At 42.3% G+C, this 14282-nt stretch overlaps 2 protein-coding genes across 2 annotated transcripts; both read left to right on the top strand.

Annotated features, from left to right (window-relative positions):
• Window positions 1-201: 201 nt before the first annotated feature.
• Window positions 202-8136, top strand: coasy (CoA synthase). The gene is made up of 10 exons (XM_036539193.1): window positions 202-306; window positions 1091-1828; window positions 2452-2666; window positions 3114-3245; window positions 5682-5871; window positions 6182-6246; window positions 6333-6417; window positions 6588-6685; window positions 6908-7054; window positions 7700-8136. The coding sequence occupies exons 2-10, from the start codon at window positions 1132-1134 to the stop codon at window positions 7769-7771; spliced, it is 1701 nt and encodes a 566-aa protein (XP_036395086.1). The 5' UTR covers window positions 202-306; window positions 1091-1131; the 3' UTR covers window positions 7772-8136.
• Window positions 8137-9619: 1483 nt separating this feature from the next.
• On the top strand, window positions 9620-12800 carry LOC118785593 (coenzyme Q-binding protein COQ10 homolog, mitochondrial-like). The gene is made up of 5 exons (XM_036540435.1): window positions 9620-9723; window positions 10881-11039; window positions 11390-11582; window positions 11846-11944; window positions 12669-12800. The coding sequence occupies exons 1-5, from the start codon at window positions 9620-9622 to the stop codon at window positions 12798-12800; spliced, it is 687 nt and encodes a 228-aa protein (XP_036396328.1).
• Window positions 12801-14282: the final 1482 nt, after the last annotated feature.

The raw sequence follows: 14282 nt of genomic DNA on the forward strand, positions 1-14282 counted from the left end.
TTCCACTAAGGGGCATCGTAGAATTACATTAGATCAATCGCCCAAATTCACTGGTCAAAGCGAGTAAAACTGACAACATTTCCCAGAAATCTCTATAAGGGGTAGCTGCTCATGTGACCCTCCCTGTGTACCAATGAATAGCCAGTATCTTGTCAGATGGATGTTCAACTGGTAGGTCAAATGCAGACGAAGGGTCTCGTATCGGAAGAATAACACGACCCGTGGAAATTGATATGTAATGAAGTGATTGTATTTAAAACATGCTAATTGTAACATCCTTTTAACCTGGCCTCTATTTACATTACGGTACGGTAATACAACATATGGATCTTTGCACACCAAACACTTCCTTTTCTTAGTTATGTCGTATAGCTGGCGTTCCTTGTGGTTTGCTAACTAGCTAGCTAGCAGTATAGCATTGTAGCAGGTTAGGTAGCGAGTATAGCTAACTAGCTGGCTAAATTTATAACGTCGGCTAGTTTCCTGGATAGCTACTTTGCTCTTGTATTTGAAAAAAAACAGCCTGACAATTCCACTCGAAACATAGAGTACTTGTTATTAGAACAAATGGTTCTAGCTTACAGGGGTGGGCATTGCCTCTCCAGGTTTTCCTGGTGTGAAGCTGAAAGTTTTAGTTCAAATGAAATAAGTTGGTTTGCAAGCTGTCAAGTCGCCGTTTGCGCTGCAGTAGCTTTTAAAAACTTTAATTGGGCATTTTGTGAAAACAACGGGGCTGCAAGAACTCGTATGTGTTTGAACTGTCTGCATTGCCCCTTACCTCGTTAAAGGACTGTTTACACGTAACTGTGTGTGTACGCGTGTGTAAGAGAAGTTTCTGAGGTGATTTCTATGCTGTGACTTTCTTTGTAAGAGAGTTACAGGAATTATTTCATGACTTCACATTGCCCTTGGTTTTAACCTTAATTATATAAATTATTGTGGTGTTGCATACACACATTTTTAAGCATGAGTTTGTGAGGATGAACATTATTGTGTTAGACAGACTCTGGACTGTGCAGGGTACTGCAATAAATTTGGTCTTTGACTGATTCATCTGAAGTTATGCCTGTCCATTTTTCCTGACCTTCAGACAGCCACCTTGCAGTGCATGTCTGTCAACAGCTGGCCAACATGTCTATGTTCAGCACTGGTATCCTGGTGCTCACTTCACCTCTGCACACCCTTCCACTACGCATCGCGCCTGTCCTCAGCTCTGCCGCCCAGGTGGTTGAGCGTACCCTCTACGTACACCTGCACCCAGGGCTCAACCTGGGCAGTGCGGGCCAGGCCCGGCCAGTCTACATCCCTCCAGTAGCGGATTTCTCCAGCCTCATCTCCCGTCTCTACAGCAATGCAGCCGACATATGTGGTCACCTGGACGTGCGGGTGCTGCTGACGAACATCCGGGCCCAGCAGGGCTTGACAGGGGCAGGGGGAGCTAGTAACCCTTTCCCATCCCCGCAAACCTTGTCCCACTCCCCAGAGGTGGTGCTGACCGACTTCCCACTACAGGACCCAGGCCAGTCTTCACTGGTGGCACAGTGCCTGCAGAGGTATGCGGGCCACTGCTACGCTTGCACCCCGGGGCTGGCCCCTGTGCTGCTACACCCCCAGCTGAAGACTTTGGAGAAGGAGGAAGCGGAGCAGGAGCTGGAGCTGGAGGGGGGTGGGACAGCTCGACCCGAGCCCCTGCAGACATACAACGATGTGGTGGTGGGTGGCACCTTTGACCGACTTCATGGAGCGCACAAGACGCTGCTCAACATCTCCTGCTTGCTGGCTAACAAGAGGTTCCTGATTGGGGTTTGTGATGAAGACCTGCTGAAAAGTGAGTGGAAGTGCAGGTGAAGGACACACAAGGTCACAGGTTCAAATTCTAAGGCACTGGTGATATAGTCTTGAACAAGTTTACTGCTTACATAAACAGATCTAGAAGTGGCTGTTTATAAAAATGTAAGATATATAATGTCTGGTATAATTGTCCTGTATAAAGTACTCTTCTAAAGAAATGGATAAGAGATAATGTAACATGAGGTAATTTAAAGTTGTTTGAAGCTTACTTCATTGTTCATCAATTCACTTATTTAATTATGCATTTTGTAATTCTGTGTCCATTTATATAGCCCAGTTTCACTGCAACTATTGAGGGTACAACAGTAGTTTTTGGGATTAGGAATTTGAGTCCATAATCACTACGTTCAGAGTCTGAAAGTGACATCTATATTTGCAGAGTGTTAACTGTATCTTACTTAAAAAGAATATAATTTAAAAATCGAGAAATGTCAAGATGTAATTAGAAAGTGGTGTGCTATTGGCACATAAGAGAACATTGAATTAAATGACCTCATTTCCATCCCAGCTCTGCTTATTCCTGATTTGTTCTCTTTCCCATAATGCACATGGCTGGAGGACTCCAGCCACCTCACCAAGTGTTTGCCCCTCTCATCCCAGACAAGGTTCTGAAGGAGCTTATCGAGCCCTACGCCCTCCGGGTTGAGAAACTCCAGGAGTTCCTCCAGGATGTCAAGCCCTCACTGCAGTACGAGATCGTGCCCCTCTCCGACCCCTTTGGCCCCTCCATCACTGACTCCGACCTGCAGTGCATCGTGGTCAGCGAGGAGACCAGGAGGGGAGGTGAGGCCGTCAACAAGAAGCGCCTGGAAAACGTAAGCGTCTGTGCTCCTCTGAATGGCATCTAAAAAAAGGATCGGTCTTTAGTGCGTCATACCCTCTGCATTTCTGCCTGGTCTGAATGGAGGTCTGAGTTGAGTGGGTACAGTGTGTGCTAATAGTTCTAGAAGCAGCCTAGGTAGTACTTTTGTGTAATTGACATTTTCCATTATACAGTGGTCCTGATCAGATCAATCAGCTGATGCCACTCACAGTGGAAGTAGAAGGCTTGTGGCGCAAAGGATAGTGCTTGTCAGTGTTGTCTGATTATTGTGATGTCATTTCTCAGTGTGTGAGTGTGATTTGTTTGTATGGTAGTGTAATGCTGTCTGACTGAGGTCTTATGTTTGAGAGTTGTACACAGAAGACATGTCTTGACTACAGTGTGTTTATGTGGGAGACTGACTGACTGCAGTTCTGAGTGTGTGTGGTCATTGTTTCAGGGCCTCCCAGGGTTGGTGCTGCATGAGATCCAGCTGATCAAAGACGCCCACCACAGTGAAATTGAGGAGGAGAAGATCAGCTCATCCAGTTTTCGCTCCCGTCTGCTGGGGACTCTTCTCACACCACCCAAGGTACCCAAACCCCCGCCTCAAAACACACTGAGAGAGTGAAAATCACAGCACTGTGGGTTGCTCGCCCGACAGGCACAAAATCAGATATATTACCTGGCTGGTAGCTAAACAATCAAATACAGCTATATCTTGCAAATATTTGCCTCCTCTCTGTACATATTAAAATGTTTTTCATTCATTTAGTTTTGGCAACCTATATTAATATTAACATTAACCTGAATTTATGCAGTAGATATCAGGATGATTTCTTTAAAAATGGCAATGCAGCAGAATTACCCCATAGTCACGGGAATATTCTCTCATGATTTTTTTTTTCATTCAAAAAAAAATTCATTTCATTTTCATTTTTTTTTCTTCATTCATTTTTTTTCATTCAAGCGAGCTCATGAAACTCGGAGAAGGAAAGTGCTAGACCTTTTCATTCATTCCATTGTGTCTAGTTACTTTGTAAATCATTACACAGCGGGCATTACTACATGCCATTCACACATTGAAAATAATAAGGTTATAGTAGGGTATCTGAATTATTTAACTAACATGGCTAATGCGTGGCTGACGACACAAGTACTCTTTCCTTTAGTTGGTTGTGTATGTATGGTTCTTAGACTATCAAATTACCTTGTGATGCCATTAGTATTCAGTTTTTTGGCTACCTAAAACTGTTGAATAACAAAAGCAGTCATGTAGTGTATTTAATGTGCTTTTCTTTCATGAAGTGTTTTCACTATTGTTTAATGGGTTTATGAAGGGCATGACTGCTGTAAATTGATCATTCATCATCAATGAAAAACAAATGGAATCATTCTTAAGGATATAAATAATAACTATGTATATTTAAAGGAATGAGTTTAAAGGCCACACCAGACTAAATGTGAAGAAAGTGAGAGGAAGCAAGAAGAAATCAGGGCAGAAAGTGTATTTTAAGACCTTGTTGGCAAATGTGCAGTGGACAGTATGTCATCTCTTGTTGTGCAACAATAATTTTTTTAAACCAGTTTTTTCCCATTCATAGATTGCTGTGACATCAAGGATGCACAGTCACTGAGAGTGAAGGTCATCTATGTTTAGTTATGGAATGCTAATAGCTGGTGCAAAGTGCATGTTTTTCACAGCCTTAACTAGGAGCGTGCTAATGTTTTGCAAGGGTCTCAGGCACAAAAACATTATGTGCTTCACTTGTAATTTAGGTCAGAATGCTCTTTGGGTGTGAGAGGGTAGATAGAGATCTCGAGTTATAAAAAGATCTTGCTTTGTTTTCCTGGTGCACCTCTGTTTCTTTGCAATGTGCAGTAATTCACACAGTAAAAAAAAAGGAGCATGGACACGTTGTGTAAGTGTGCCTTGCTTCTTTGTGTCTTTGATGCCTTTCTGTTACCCCTTTTTTCCTTTGACTGACATAGTGTGGCGGCAGTGTGTTGTAGTGGTAAGGGCTTGTAACACAAAGGTTTGTTTCCAAGATTGGCAACTACTGTTATACCCTTTGGCAAGGTGCTTAACCAGAATTGCCTGAGTAAATATCCAACTGTATAAATGGACAGCATAAAAAATGTAAACATTGTAAGTTGCTCTGGATAAGAGCATCCATGAAGCTAAGGTAATGTGGCTAAGGTAAGGTAAAGTGCCCTCTTTAATGTTGACAGTAGGCATTTCTCTTCCCAAGAAGTTATTCATTTGCCTTTGAAAAACAGCAGGACTTCGCTTCAGTTTTTCTTTACATTTAATAATAAAGAAAAAATGTCAGGCGGAATGCTTTGTTTTCTGTTTTTGCCCCTGACACAGAGCTTACTGACGTTAACCTCTGCACATGGTTTCCCACTCATGTGGTTTTCTGCCTTGTGCTGTTATGATGAAGTCATTCCCGTTCTGCTGTTCTAGTAGTAAAACAGTTCAATTTTGCTTGCAAAACAAAGCACTGTGTTGCCTCACTGTTTTTTCATTCACCTCCTCCCTGTTTCTCATGTGGAGATTACTCCTCACCCACTCCTGCTGTTTGAAAGGACACTGTGATCCTTCCTGTTCCATGAAATGCCAAGGCCACCTGCATACAGCTGAGTGTTGCAAGTAGAAGGAGAATGTGATGACTAAGTAAAGTAAAGCCTCGGTATCAGAGGCATTGCATGTTTCAGGATAAGTCAGGTGACAAGGGCACTTTCTGATCGCTGCCCTCGAGGACCGCTGTTGCATACTGGTTTCGTGTCACATGATTTTTCCATTTCCAAGTCAAATTATTTTATCGGTGTTTAATAAAAATTGAGTACCTTGAGAGAGTTGAGGGCTCAGTCGAAGTGACCAGGCGAATGTGGCAAATGAAGTAAAACTGAATTGTTGGATCAAGAATCTTTATATGCACTGCAGTCCTCCAAGCACTGTAATTTGGACCTCTGATTTCTGTGTTTGGATGGGCTTACTCTCTCCTCTTTCTTATTCCCCTTGCAGGAAAAACCCCACTTGCCACCCTTTCCGTACATCATCGGGCTGTCAGGGGGCAGCGGCAGTGGGAAGAGCTCGATCGCCCGTCGCCTGGAAGCGCTAGGAGCAGTCCGCATCGACAGTGACCAGCTGGGGCACGAGACCTACAGCCCTGGGGCAGCTGCCTATGAGAGGGTGGTGGAGGAGTTTGGGGAAGGTGTGGGAGCCCCTTTTGTTCTGCTGTTTGATCAAACCTTTAGCTTAGTTTACGGGTTTTAGCTCTAGGTTTAAGTAGCACAATTCAGCTAAGAACTTCTAAGTTCAGAGTGATAGTGGTGGACTGAAAAGCAAGGAGCAAAAGGAGTTCTTATTGCAGATAACTATATGTTGTCATTTAGCATGTTGCTCATGCATGTTGGTATTATCAAAACCAAGTATTCTCCACAGTTTAGGCATCTTACATGGAGAATATCATATATAATTGTAGTATATTACTCCCCTGTACATCATTTATTACTCCATTTTAGAGGTTTTGAATGAGGACAAAACAATCAACAGACGGTCCCTTGGCAGGAAAGTCTTTGGAAACAAGGTACAGTTTGGCATAAATCACTGCACATCATGTTCTGGAAATATATTAATAACATTCTGGGTTGACCGAGGTTTACGACATTACAGGAGAGATTGAAGTCCCTCACTGACATTGTGTGGCCTGAGATAGCGCTTCTTGTCAAGAACAAGATCCAGCAGGCCAGAGAGGAAGGTATGAAAAAACACTGGTACATTGTGTGTGTGTGTGTATGTGCATGTGTGCCTTATGTAAGCATGCACGTCAGGGTGTGTGTGTGTGTGTGTGTGTGTGTGTGTGTGTGTGTGTGTGTGTGTGTGCGTGCGTGCGTGCCTGAGGCTGATTCATGTCCTTGACTCCCTCAGGTAAGCAGGTCTGTGTGGTGGATGCGGCTGTGCTGCTAGAGGCTGGCTGGACGGACATGGTACATGAGGTGTGGGTCACTATCATCCCAGAGGAAGAGGTACCTTCATCTCTTGATCTACAAGCTATGTCTTTTTGTTTGTTTGTTTTAAATTCTCTCTTACTTAATTTGGAAAAGGTCAAAGACAATCTTCAAAATGGCACATTGCAAGAAATTGTTTTACGAAGTCACCAAACAGTGGAAACTGGGATGCAACAACTCATGTCAGGCTGCTGTTCTCCCCCCCCCCCCCCCCCCGGTGTTGCCCTGGTGACCGAATAGGCAGTTTTGCGGATCACAGCACGGGACGGGGTGAGTGAAGAAGATGCACGGAGGAGGCTACAGAGCCAGTGGTCCAACGCCCGGCAGGTGGAGCACGCCAACGTGGTGCTGTGCACCCTGTGGGAGCCTGACGTCACCCAGAGACAGGTCAGAGTCCCGCCGGTATGGAACATTTAGTGACATCGCTGCTTAGCATTACAACAGCATGGTGACAGTATTTCCTGCTAGAGCTGCACAGCTCCCAGACCAGAGTTCATCTGCAACCATTTCTGTGTGGTAGTGGTCATTTATGCATTGTGTGTCCATTCCAGAATTGATTTTGGGATGGGTCTGAGGAATGGTTCATCGTTAGTGATGGAAGTGTGTAACATGATGAGCAATGCAACTAAAGGAATCAAGCTGGGTGTTTACATAGCAGGGAGAAAACATGAGGTGGTGTGTAAAAACACATTAATTACAATGAACTGCAATAAAAAATGGAAAAAAATGACATTTGTTATGGGAGCTGTTGAACACTTTTCACTTGCCAAATGATATTTCCCAACACATCCTGAAAGGTTTGTGGCAGGGAGTAGGGTGGATTTAATACAGTAAAATCCAGTGTGTGAGTAACACCTGTGTTACTTGCAGCACCCTTTTCCACACCCCAAAAGGAAGAAGAACATCCTCCTGTGAACTGTAATACTGTAAATGTCAGTATGTTTTGCAGAGGATTGCTGCAGGTGTGATGTCAGTCATACATATTGGATGCCATTCTGACCCTTTCTGCTCCTTGTGGTTTTCTGTTCATAGGTCCTAAAGGCATGGAACCTCCTGCAAGAGCGGATTCGCAAGAGACAGGAGAACAACAGCCCTCTGTCTTGAATAGCCTGAGCCATTAAAAAGCTATGTGCAACCAGAACATGACCTGATTGGTCCCGGTACTTGTCATGTGTCACCTCAGTGGTGACAAGCAAATAAGCCACCAATCTAACTCTGTGGCTGTATAGGAGTGGCTCAGAGCTTTGATTGTGATACAGTGAGTAATATCGGCCTCAAAGATGCAAGGCTGACTTTGAACCATAGCTGGGCCTGTTTGAGAAGTAATAACTGACACTACAATGTGCCTGTAATGTGAAACTTCACAACAGCTGAATATTTTTCTTCATTTTCATTATTTATGAATGACACTATTGCTGTGAGAAAATAGTGGAAGTGAGACTAACACGTGGCCAGACAATTCATACTCTACAGGCTAAAAGTTTTTCCATTTGTGTTTTGCTGGAACTCTGATTGTATTTTAATAATGTTGCTCTTACTGTACCTTATTTCTTGGATAGCTTATTTTTAAGAGCATTGAACTGTAAAGACTGATCAGTAGAACTTAAGACATTGTTTGTAATATCTGGTAAAGACAAATATGTAAATATTAGTATTTTAAACAAATAAATGGATCAACATGTGGATTGTACGTTTTTTTTTCCCTTGTTTAAGATTTGGAGTCAATTAGGCAACAGTTGTTATACTAAATTTGGGACACATTAATTCAAAAAGAAACTAATGTAATAAAAAAAAATCAAGAAAACGACGATCAGTATGTTCTGTATTTCAGTGACTGGCACTGCAAAACGTATTGTTCGTTCAGTTTCATTTAACGTATCCTCTTGTAATTCTGTACTTCATCCATTGGGTGGCATCTTCGTACACACAAGTTTTCCAGAACATTAAACGAAATGCACATGAAACAACTGACGCTGAAGTATGGATTCAAGTGTTTCCGTGGTTCTCAAGATCTATATGAACAACATTCCAGTCATGATGATGAAATGAATGATGTGAATGTGTGATGACTAGGCGGGATTATAAACACAGGGGATAGAAAATGGACACCTTAAATGCTACTGGTCCTTAATACTATAAAAGAAAGGACGACTTGGGTTTTATAGAGAATTGTTTTCTTCACAGGTGTTAACACTTCTGAAACGAATGTCATGCTTGAGTTTGGACTTTGGGCAAGTCCACCTTTTGGAGAATATGCCACTGATAAGGACTAGGGTTTTATTTTTGCAATGGCAGTGAATTCTTTACTGCATTTATGTCTAATGCATTTAAGCCCTTCCATGCAAATTTTGATTTCTGCCATAGATATGGTAGGACATCAAATATCGCTGAAACGAAAGAAAATTTAAGGGGAATTGTTACACTGTGTATTGTGATTGACAATATTACGAAACTCCGTGGACATCCATTTTTGCTCTCCTGAGTCGCATGCCGGTGCTGCACACAGCAGTCACAGTTGCGAACACTATCTGTAAAATCAAGTCATTTGAACCTCACACGAATCTACCGCGCATTTTTGAGAGCCTTCGGAAATTCCACGCAAGTGTTGGGGGTAATCAGTACTTACCATATGTCTATTTTCTGTCCGCAGGCTACTGTGAGCTCTCACAAGAACGATTAACACCGTCAGACATCCTTTTTAAGGTGCCCAGAGTCTTTCAATCATTGGACGGCGGAGGTCCGCAAACCTCCTTGGTTACTGTGAACGCCCACATTCCCCTCCAGGACGAATAATCGTATACGTCACTCTGCGAGGCTCTACCCTTGTTCGGTAAAAGGTGCTGCACATGACAGAGCTGAACTAGAGTCTACAACGGTACAAAGGGAGTAAGTAGTGTCAGCGAGATATAAGTACTTGCAAAAGCTGTACCTATTCCGGCCGCAGACCAGAAAATGGCAAACAAAACAGCACCTCTGCTTCTCAAAGCACTTATTGATATTACAGAGTTACACTCTTTCAAATTATTGAAAGGAAGCTCTGGCAGAAATAATATCAGGTAAGAACAAATTTATGCATACGCATTTATCAAAGTAGATAATTCACCGCCTTCGCCGTAAAAGGCACAATATTACTGCAGGGCGTGCGTGTGAATCATTTTGGGTTGCAATTGAATATGTCCTTAAGTGCTCGCTAATTTTTAAGTAAGGATTTCAAATGCGGTTTTCGCCTAAAGCAACGACACTTCTTGATATTTGTTTTACATTATTGTTGTACTGGTTTACATTGACATCAACAATATTTTTCTCTGGTTACAGTTGTTTTCAGAGTACAAAATTATTCAAATGTTAACGCAAGTAACTGGAATCGCAAACGTTACTATTGTTCCCCTTTAAGTGTTATCACGAGATAAGCGTACAAGACAATAAGGCCCATCTGGCGCTTCCGGAACTACATGGAAATGCTCAACTCGCGCATTTTGTAAATTGAGTAGGTGTGGTATGCCAGGTGAATTTTAATTTTTAATCTAGATTTTTTTTTCGGTGAAAACTGACATCAATAGCGGTGATTTCAGTGACAGTCTATAACTCTTCAAATAGCCTTTTAAAACAGTTGTCACTCATTGTTCATATTTGTTTATTAGTACAGTACTGTCTGAGTTTATTGATAGTTTGTTTCAATATTCGCCTTAACCTATCACTTGCATGCAAAGCTATGTGGGCGCATAATCAAAAGCGTTGTTGAAACAGGGGTCATATCACATTATTATGAATAGTTGTTGATCCCATACAGTGTGTGTGCGTGTATGCACATGGAACAAAGAGAGAAATGAGCCAGTTTTTCTTGAGAAAACTCACTCTTGAAAAAATATCAGTCTAGTCTGAATAACGCGTTCCAACTCCAGACTCTGTGGGTACATAGTGAGGAGACCATGACCGTTGGCACTGTATGCATTCTGTCCTTTGTCCAACATCAGCCATCCTCCCAGCTTTGTGCTTGCCCGACTCATACAGCATTATACATGTCAGAGACTGCTCCTACTCAGTGTTAGTCATGTCATCACCATAAAATGTGGATCAGAAGTTAGAACGATAGGTGGAGGGGGGCAACACTTATTGTCCTAATCATGACAAAAAAGCAGTTCATTCAATTGTAATGAAATTGGCAGTCGATGTTGCTCCATACTAAAAGTGGAGTTTCCCTTTGTGTGCCCAGATACATGAGTTCTTGTGGCATTCTTGCCACCCGCTGTGCCAGCCTACCGGTCAGCCCCGCCGTTGGCACCTTAGTGTGCCCACCGAGCTGCAGCTTCGTCAGCCTTGCTGTTCCTCTCGTGAACCGCAGGATGGAGTACTCAGAGAGCCGGAACCTCAGGTAAGTCTGTCACCATCCTTTCCTCTTGCAGGCCTGGTTGTTGACCCTGCAGCAAACCTGCCTGGTGCAATTTTCTGAAGGAAGGAGTCAGATTTATGTCAGTGAATTATTGCAGAAACAATCCTTTCTTAACATCCATAGTGGAAATTTGTTCAACAGAGTTTAAAACATAAATGGAGCCCTACTTGTGGAGAAGTCCTGAAATTGTAGTTAGAGCAGAGAGTCTAGTGCATGGGAAATGTGCCTATCATTTTCTGCAGGGTGTAACATGTTCAGAGTGTTCTCAAGGTGTGCGGTTGTGGCGGGGCAGCTGGTTAAATTAATATGGTATTGTGCCGTCTCTTCTCCAGATACTCTCCAGAGCAGATGTACAATCTGGTGGTCAGTGTAGACAAGTACCACCAGTTTGTGCCCTGGTGCAAGAAATCCAAGGTGATGAGGGGGCAGAGCGGGGACGTGAAGGCCCAGTTGGAGATTGGCTTCCCTCCCATTGTGGAGCGCTATACCTCTGATGTCGCTGTTGTGCCAAACCACCAAGTCAGGGTAAGCGCTCTCCTCAGCTCTAGAATTATTAATTCAGGAAGGTAGTATTATCTGGAGAATAGATGCAGTTTATTTATACCTGGCAAGCTGAGTCTGTACGTTTGTGTTTGATAGCTATTTTTGAACTTGGACTATAAGCTCCAGATATTAGGCACCCTCAGTGCCAGGATCAGCAACACATTATCTATAACCTAGACATATCAAGCTTGTCTTGGCAAGGACTGTCTGGAGCTGGCAGTAATGCTATTTTGGTCTGTTATCAGGCTGTGTGTACAGACAGCTCCCTCTTCAGTCACTTGGAGACAGTGTGGAGGTTTGGCGGAGCTCCAAACCAACCCAACTCATGCAACGTGGAGTTCTATGTAAGTAGTTTAATTGTTTTCACTATGCACAATTTTTTACCTTACTCTGATACTGTATGATCACATGCTACCTTCTGTTGTATATCTGTTTCATTCGGTATGCATAGCACAAGATGAGCAACATTACTAAAAACTAAAATTACAAAGAAATAATATAAAACACAAGCAAAATCAAAACTTTTTTTTTAAACATTTTTGCCATTTATAGCTGTCAAATTACAAATAAAAAATATTTCACACAGAAACTAATTTTTATGAAAAGACCAGGCCTGGAGCCTGGCAAATGAGGAGCCAATCACCAGCCCTCTTCCTACTTCCTCTAACCGGCTTTGCAGCTCTTCAGTGTCTCGCATCCAGTCTGGGTCTATTTTTAGCTGCAACAGGTTAAGTCCTGAGCCCCTGGAATTGCAGACTGATCCGAAGTCATGTTAGTATGGCGCCACTGGCCAGGACATTGTGACCCAAATATTAACCAGGATTACCTGGGAGGGGAGTGATGGATTCAATCCAGAAAGTGGTGGCAATTTAGGAAATGTTGGATGATGCCAATGGAGATTAATGTTAAGCACAATGTACCTCTTAGCATGACTTGCTCAAAGTATTGCAGTGAATGAAAATATGTAGAAGTATGATGAAGAGGGAGGTTATGTAAGGGGATGTTAATGAGATCATTAACACGGAGTAGCACATGTGCAAACATCTAAAGCAATGCATTTATTTCCAGGTGTGTTTTGAGTTTAAGTCCATGCTGCACACGCAGTTGGCAGTGGTGTTCTTCGATGAGGTGGTCAAGCAGATGGTGAACGCATTTGAAAAGCGGGCGGACAGGTTGTACGGACCCAAGACTACCCAGTGAGGACGACTGCAGTGTTTAATGGACGCGATTGACAAGACTCGTCTCCGTTGGGAACACCCTCATGAGCCATGTCTAGCATGGTGCTATATATGAAGACTGGTTCTTCAATGTTGAACTTTTCCACGTTTTCTGTGGGACTTTAATTGCTGCTCATTTCATACACTTTGAGGGCAGAATTTATTTATTTCAGTGGGGACTTAGATTATTAACTTAAATGTACATGTTTTTATTTAAACTGTTTGGAGGTGCAACCAAACCTTGTATTAGATGTTGCTTTGCCAGACAGTGTAAGTGTATACCTTTATAGGTATTAACTGAAAACATAAATCTGATTTATTTTTTCAGACTTGTTTCTTGGCTTGTTTTCATGGCCGAGCTCCATTGCTCTTACTGTGAAACTTCAATTTCAAACAGCTTTTGAATGCCAAAACTATGCCAAAAAAGGCATAGGAAATTAATTATAGTAGGGAAAACAAAGTGGGTGGATGGGTAAGTTTAAATGAACCGTGGCACAGAGATTATTAAAAAAGGAAAAGGTTTCAGATTGCTGTTTACCAGTTTTAAGCATCCAGCCGCAGGGGTTCTGAACATTTGAGGAACTTTGCCTTTTCTTCAGAGAGGAGTACACAATGCCAAGATTCGGTGGAACACTTGAACCAATTTTTTTTTTACCACTCTGGATCAATACCTTGGGAGCATATTTTCTACCTTGTCAGACTTCCAGCAGATTTGTTGAGTTCTCACTGTACACAAGGCTTTGTTCCCAGAAATTCACATGACAGGCTATTATGTAAGAGTAGAATACACAGAGAACTCTAGGGGGCTACGGGCATATGCAGCTGTTTTCAGAACTTTGGGCAGTCTTCCCGAAGGAATTTTTCCACAAGTTCACTGGTGGTGTAGGAAACTTGGTAACGTTGTAAGCCCCTTTAACAGGAAATGTCTTTGGCTATCCTGAGATTCAAATGTTTGATAAATCAGTTTTTGCATTTCTTGGATTTGAAATTGCCATACTTGGCATAGAATGCAGACAATATAGTCTCCTCAAATAGTGTCTGTTTTCTGTCTCCACTGTCATGCACATCTGTAGACCAGTGAATGACTTAATGGATTTGATAAGAAGACCATCATAATTACTTCATAGAATATTCATCACATGGAATGAACTAGCATCCTGACTTCACCTCATTATATCCTGACATTCAGAGGTAGTAACACTTTTAGTAAAAGCTGTCAGTGTGTAATACAAATGGAATGCCAACATGACAGTAAAACAGATTCATATGTTTTTGTTTTAAGTGGTAACAAATATTTACTCAAATCACAGATTGACATGGCTGTTGATTTTATGGTGAATCATGGAAGAGACAGGACAGTTGAACAGACTGGAATACTAGCACCCACTAAAAAAAAAACTGCTGAAAAAGGAAAAGGTTTTTAGAGTCATGCAATGTTTAACATGTTGAACTGTTTTTCTATGTG

This window comes from Megalops cyprinoides, chromosome 1 (genome assembly GCF_013368585.1).
Source record: "Megalops cyprinoides isolate fMegCyp1 chromosome 1, fMegCyp1.pri, whole genome shotgun sequence".
Lineage (NCBI taxonomy): Eukaryota > Metazoa > Chordata > Actinopteri > Elopiformes > Megalopidae > Megalops > Megalops cyprinoides.

Coding starts and splice junctions, on each gene's coding strand:
- coasy (XM_036539193.1), top strand. CDS start 1,132: ATGTCTATGTTCAGCACTGGTATCCTGGTGCTCACTTCACCTCTGCAC. Junction 3,246..5,681: donor CTCTTCTCACACCACCCAAG/GTACCCAAACCC, acceptor TTCCCCTTGCAG/GAAAAACCCCACTTGCCACC. Junction 7,055..7,699: donor CTGACGTCACCCAGAGACAG/GTCAGAGTCCCG, acceptor TTCTGTTCATAG/GTCCTAAAGGCATGGAACCT.
- LOC118785593 (XM_036540435.1), top strand. CDS start 9,620: ATGGCAAACAAAACAGCACCTCTGCTTCTCAAAGCACTTATTGATATT. Junction 11,040..11,389: donor TCAGAGAGCCGGAACCTCAG/GTAAGTCTGTCA, acceptor TCTCTTCTCCAG/ATACTCTCCAGAGCAGATGT. Junction 11,583..11,845: donor TGCCAAACCACCAAGTCAGG/GTAAGCGCTCTC, acceptor GTCTGTTATCAG/GCTGTGTGTACAGACAGCTC.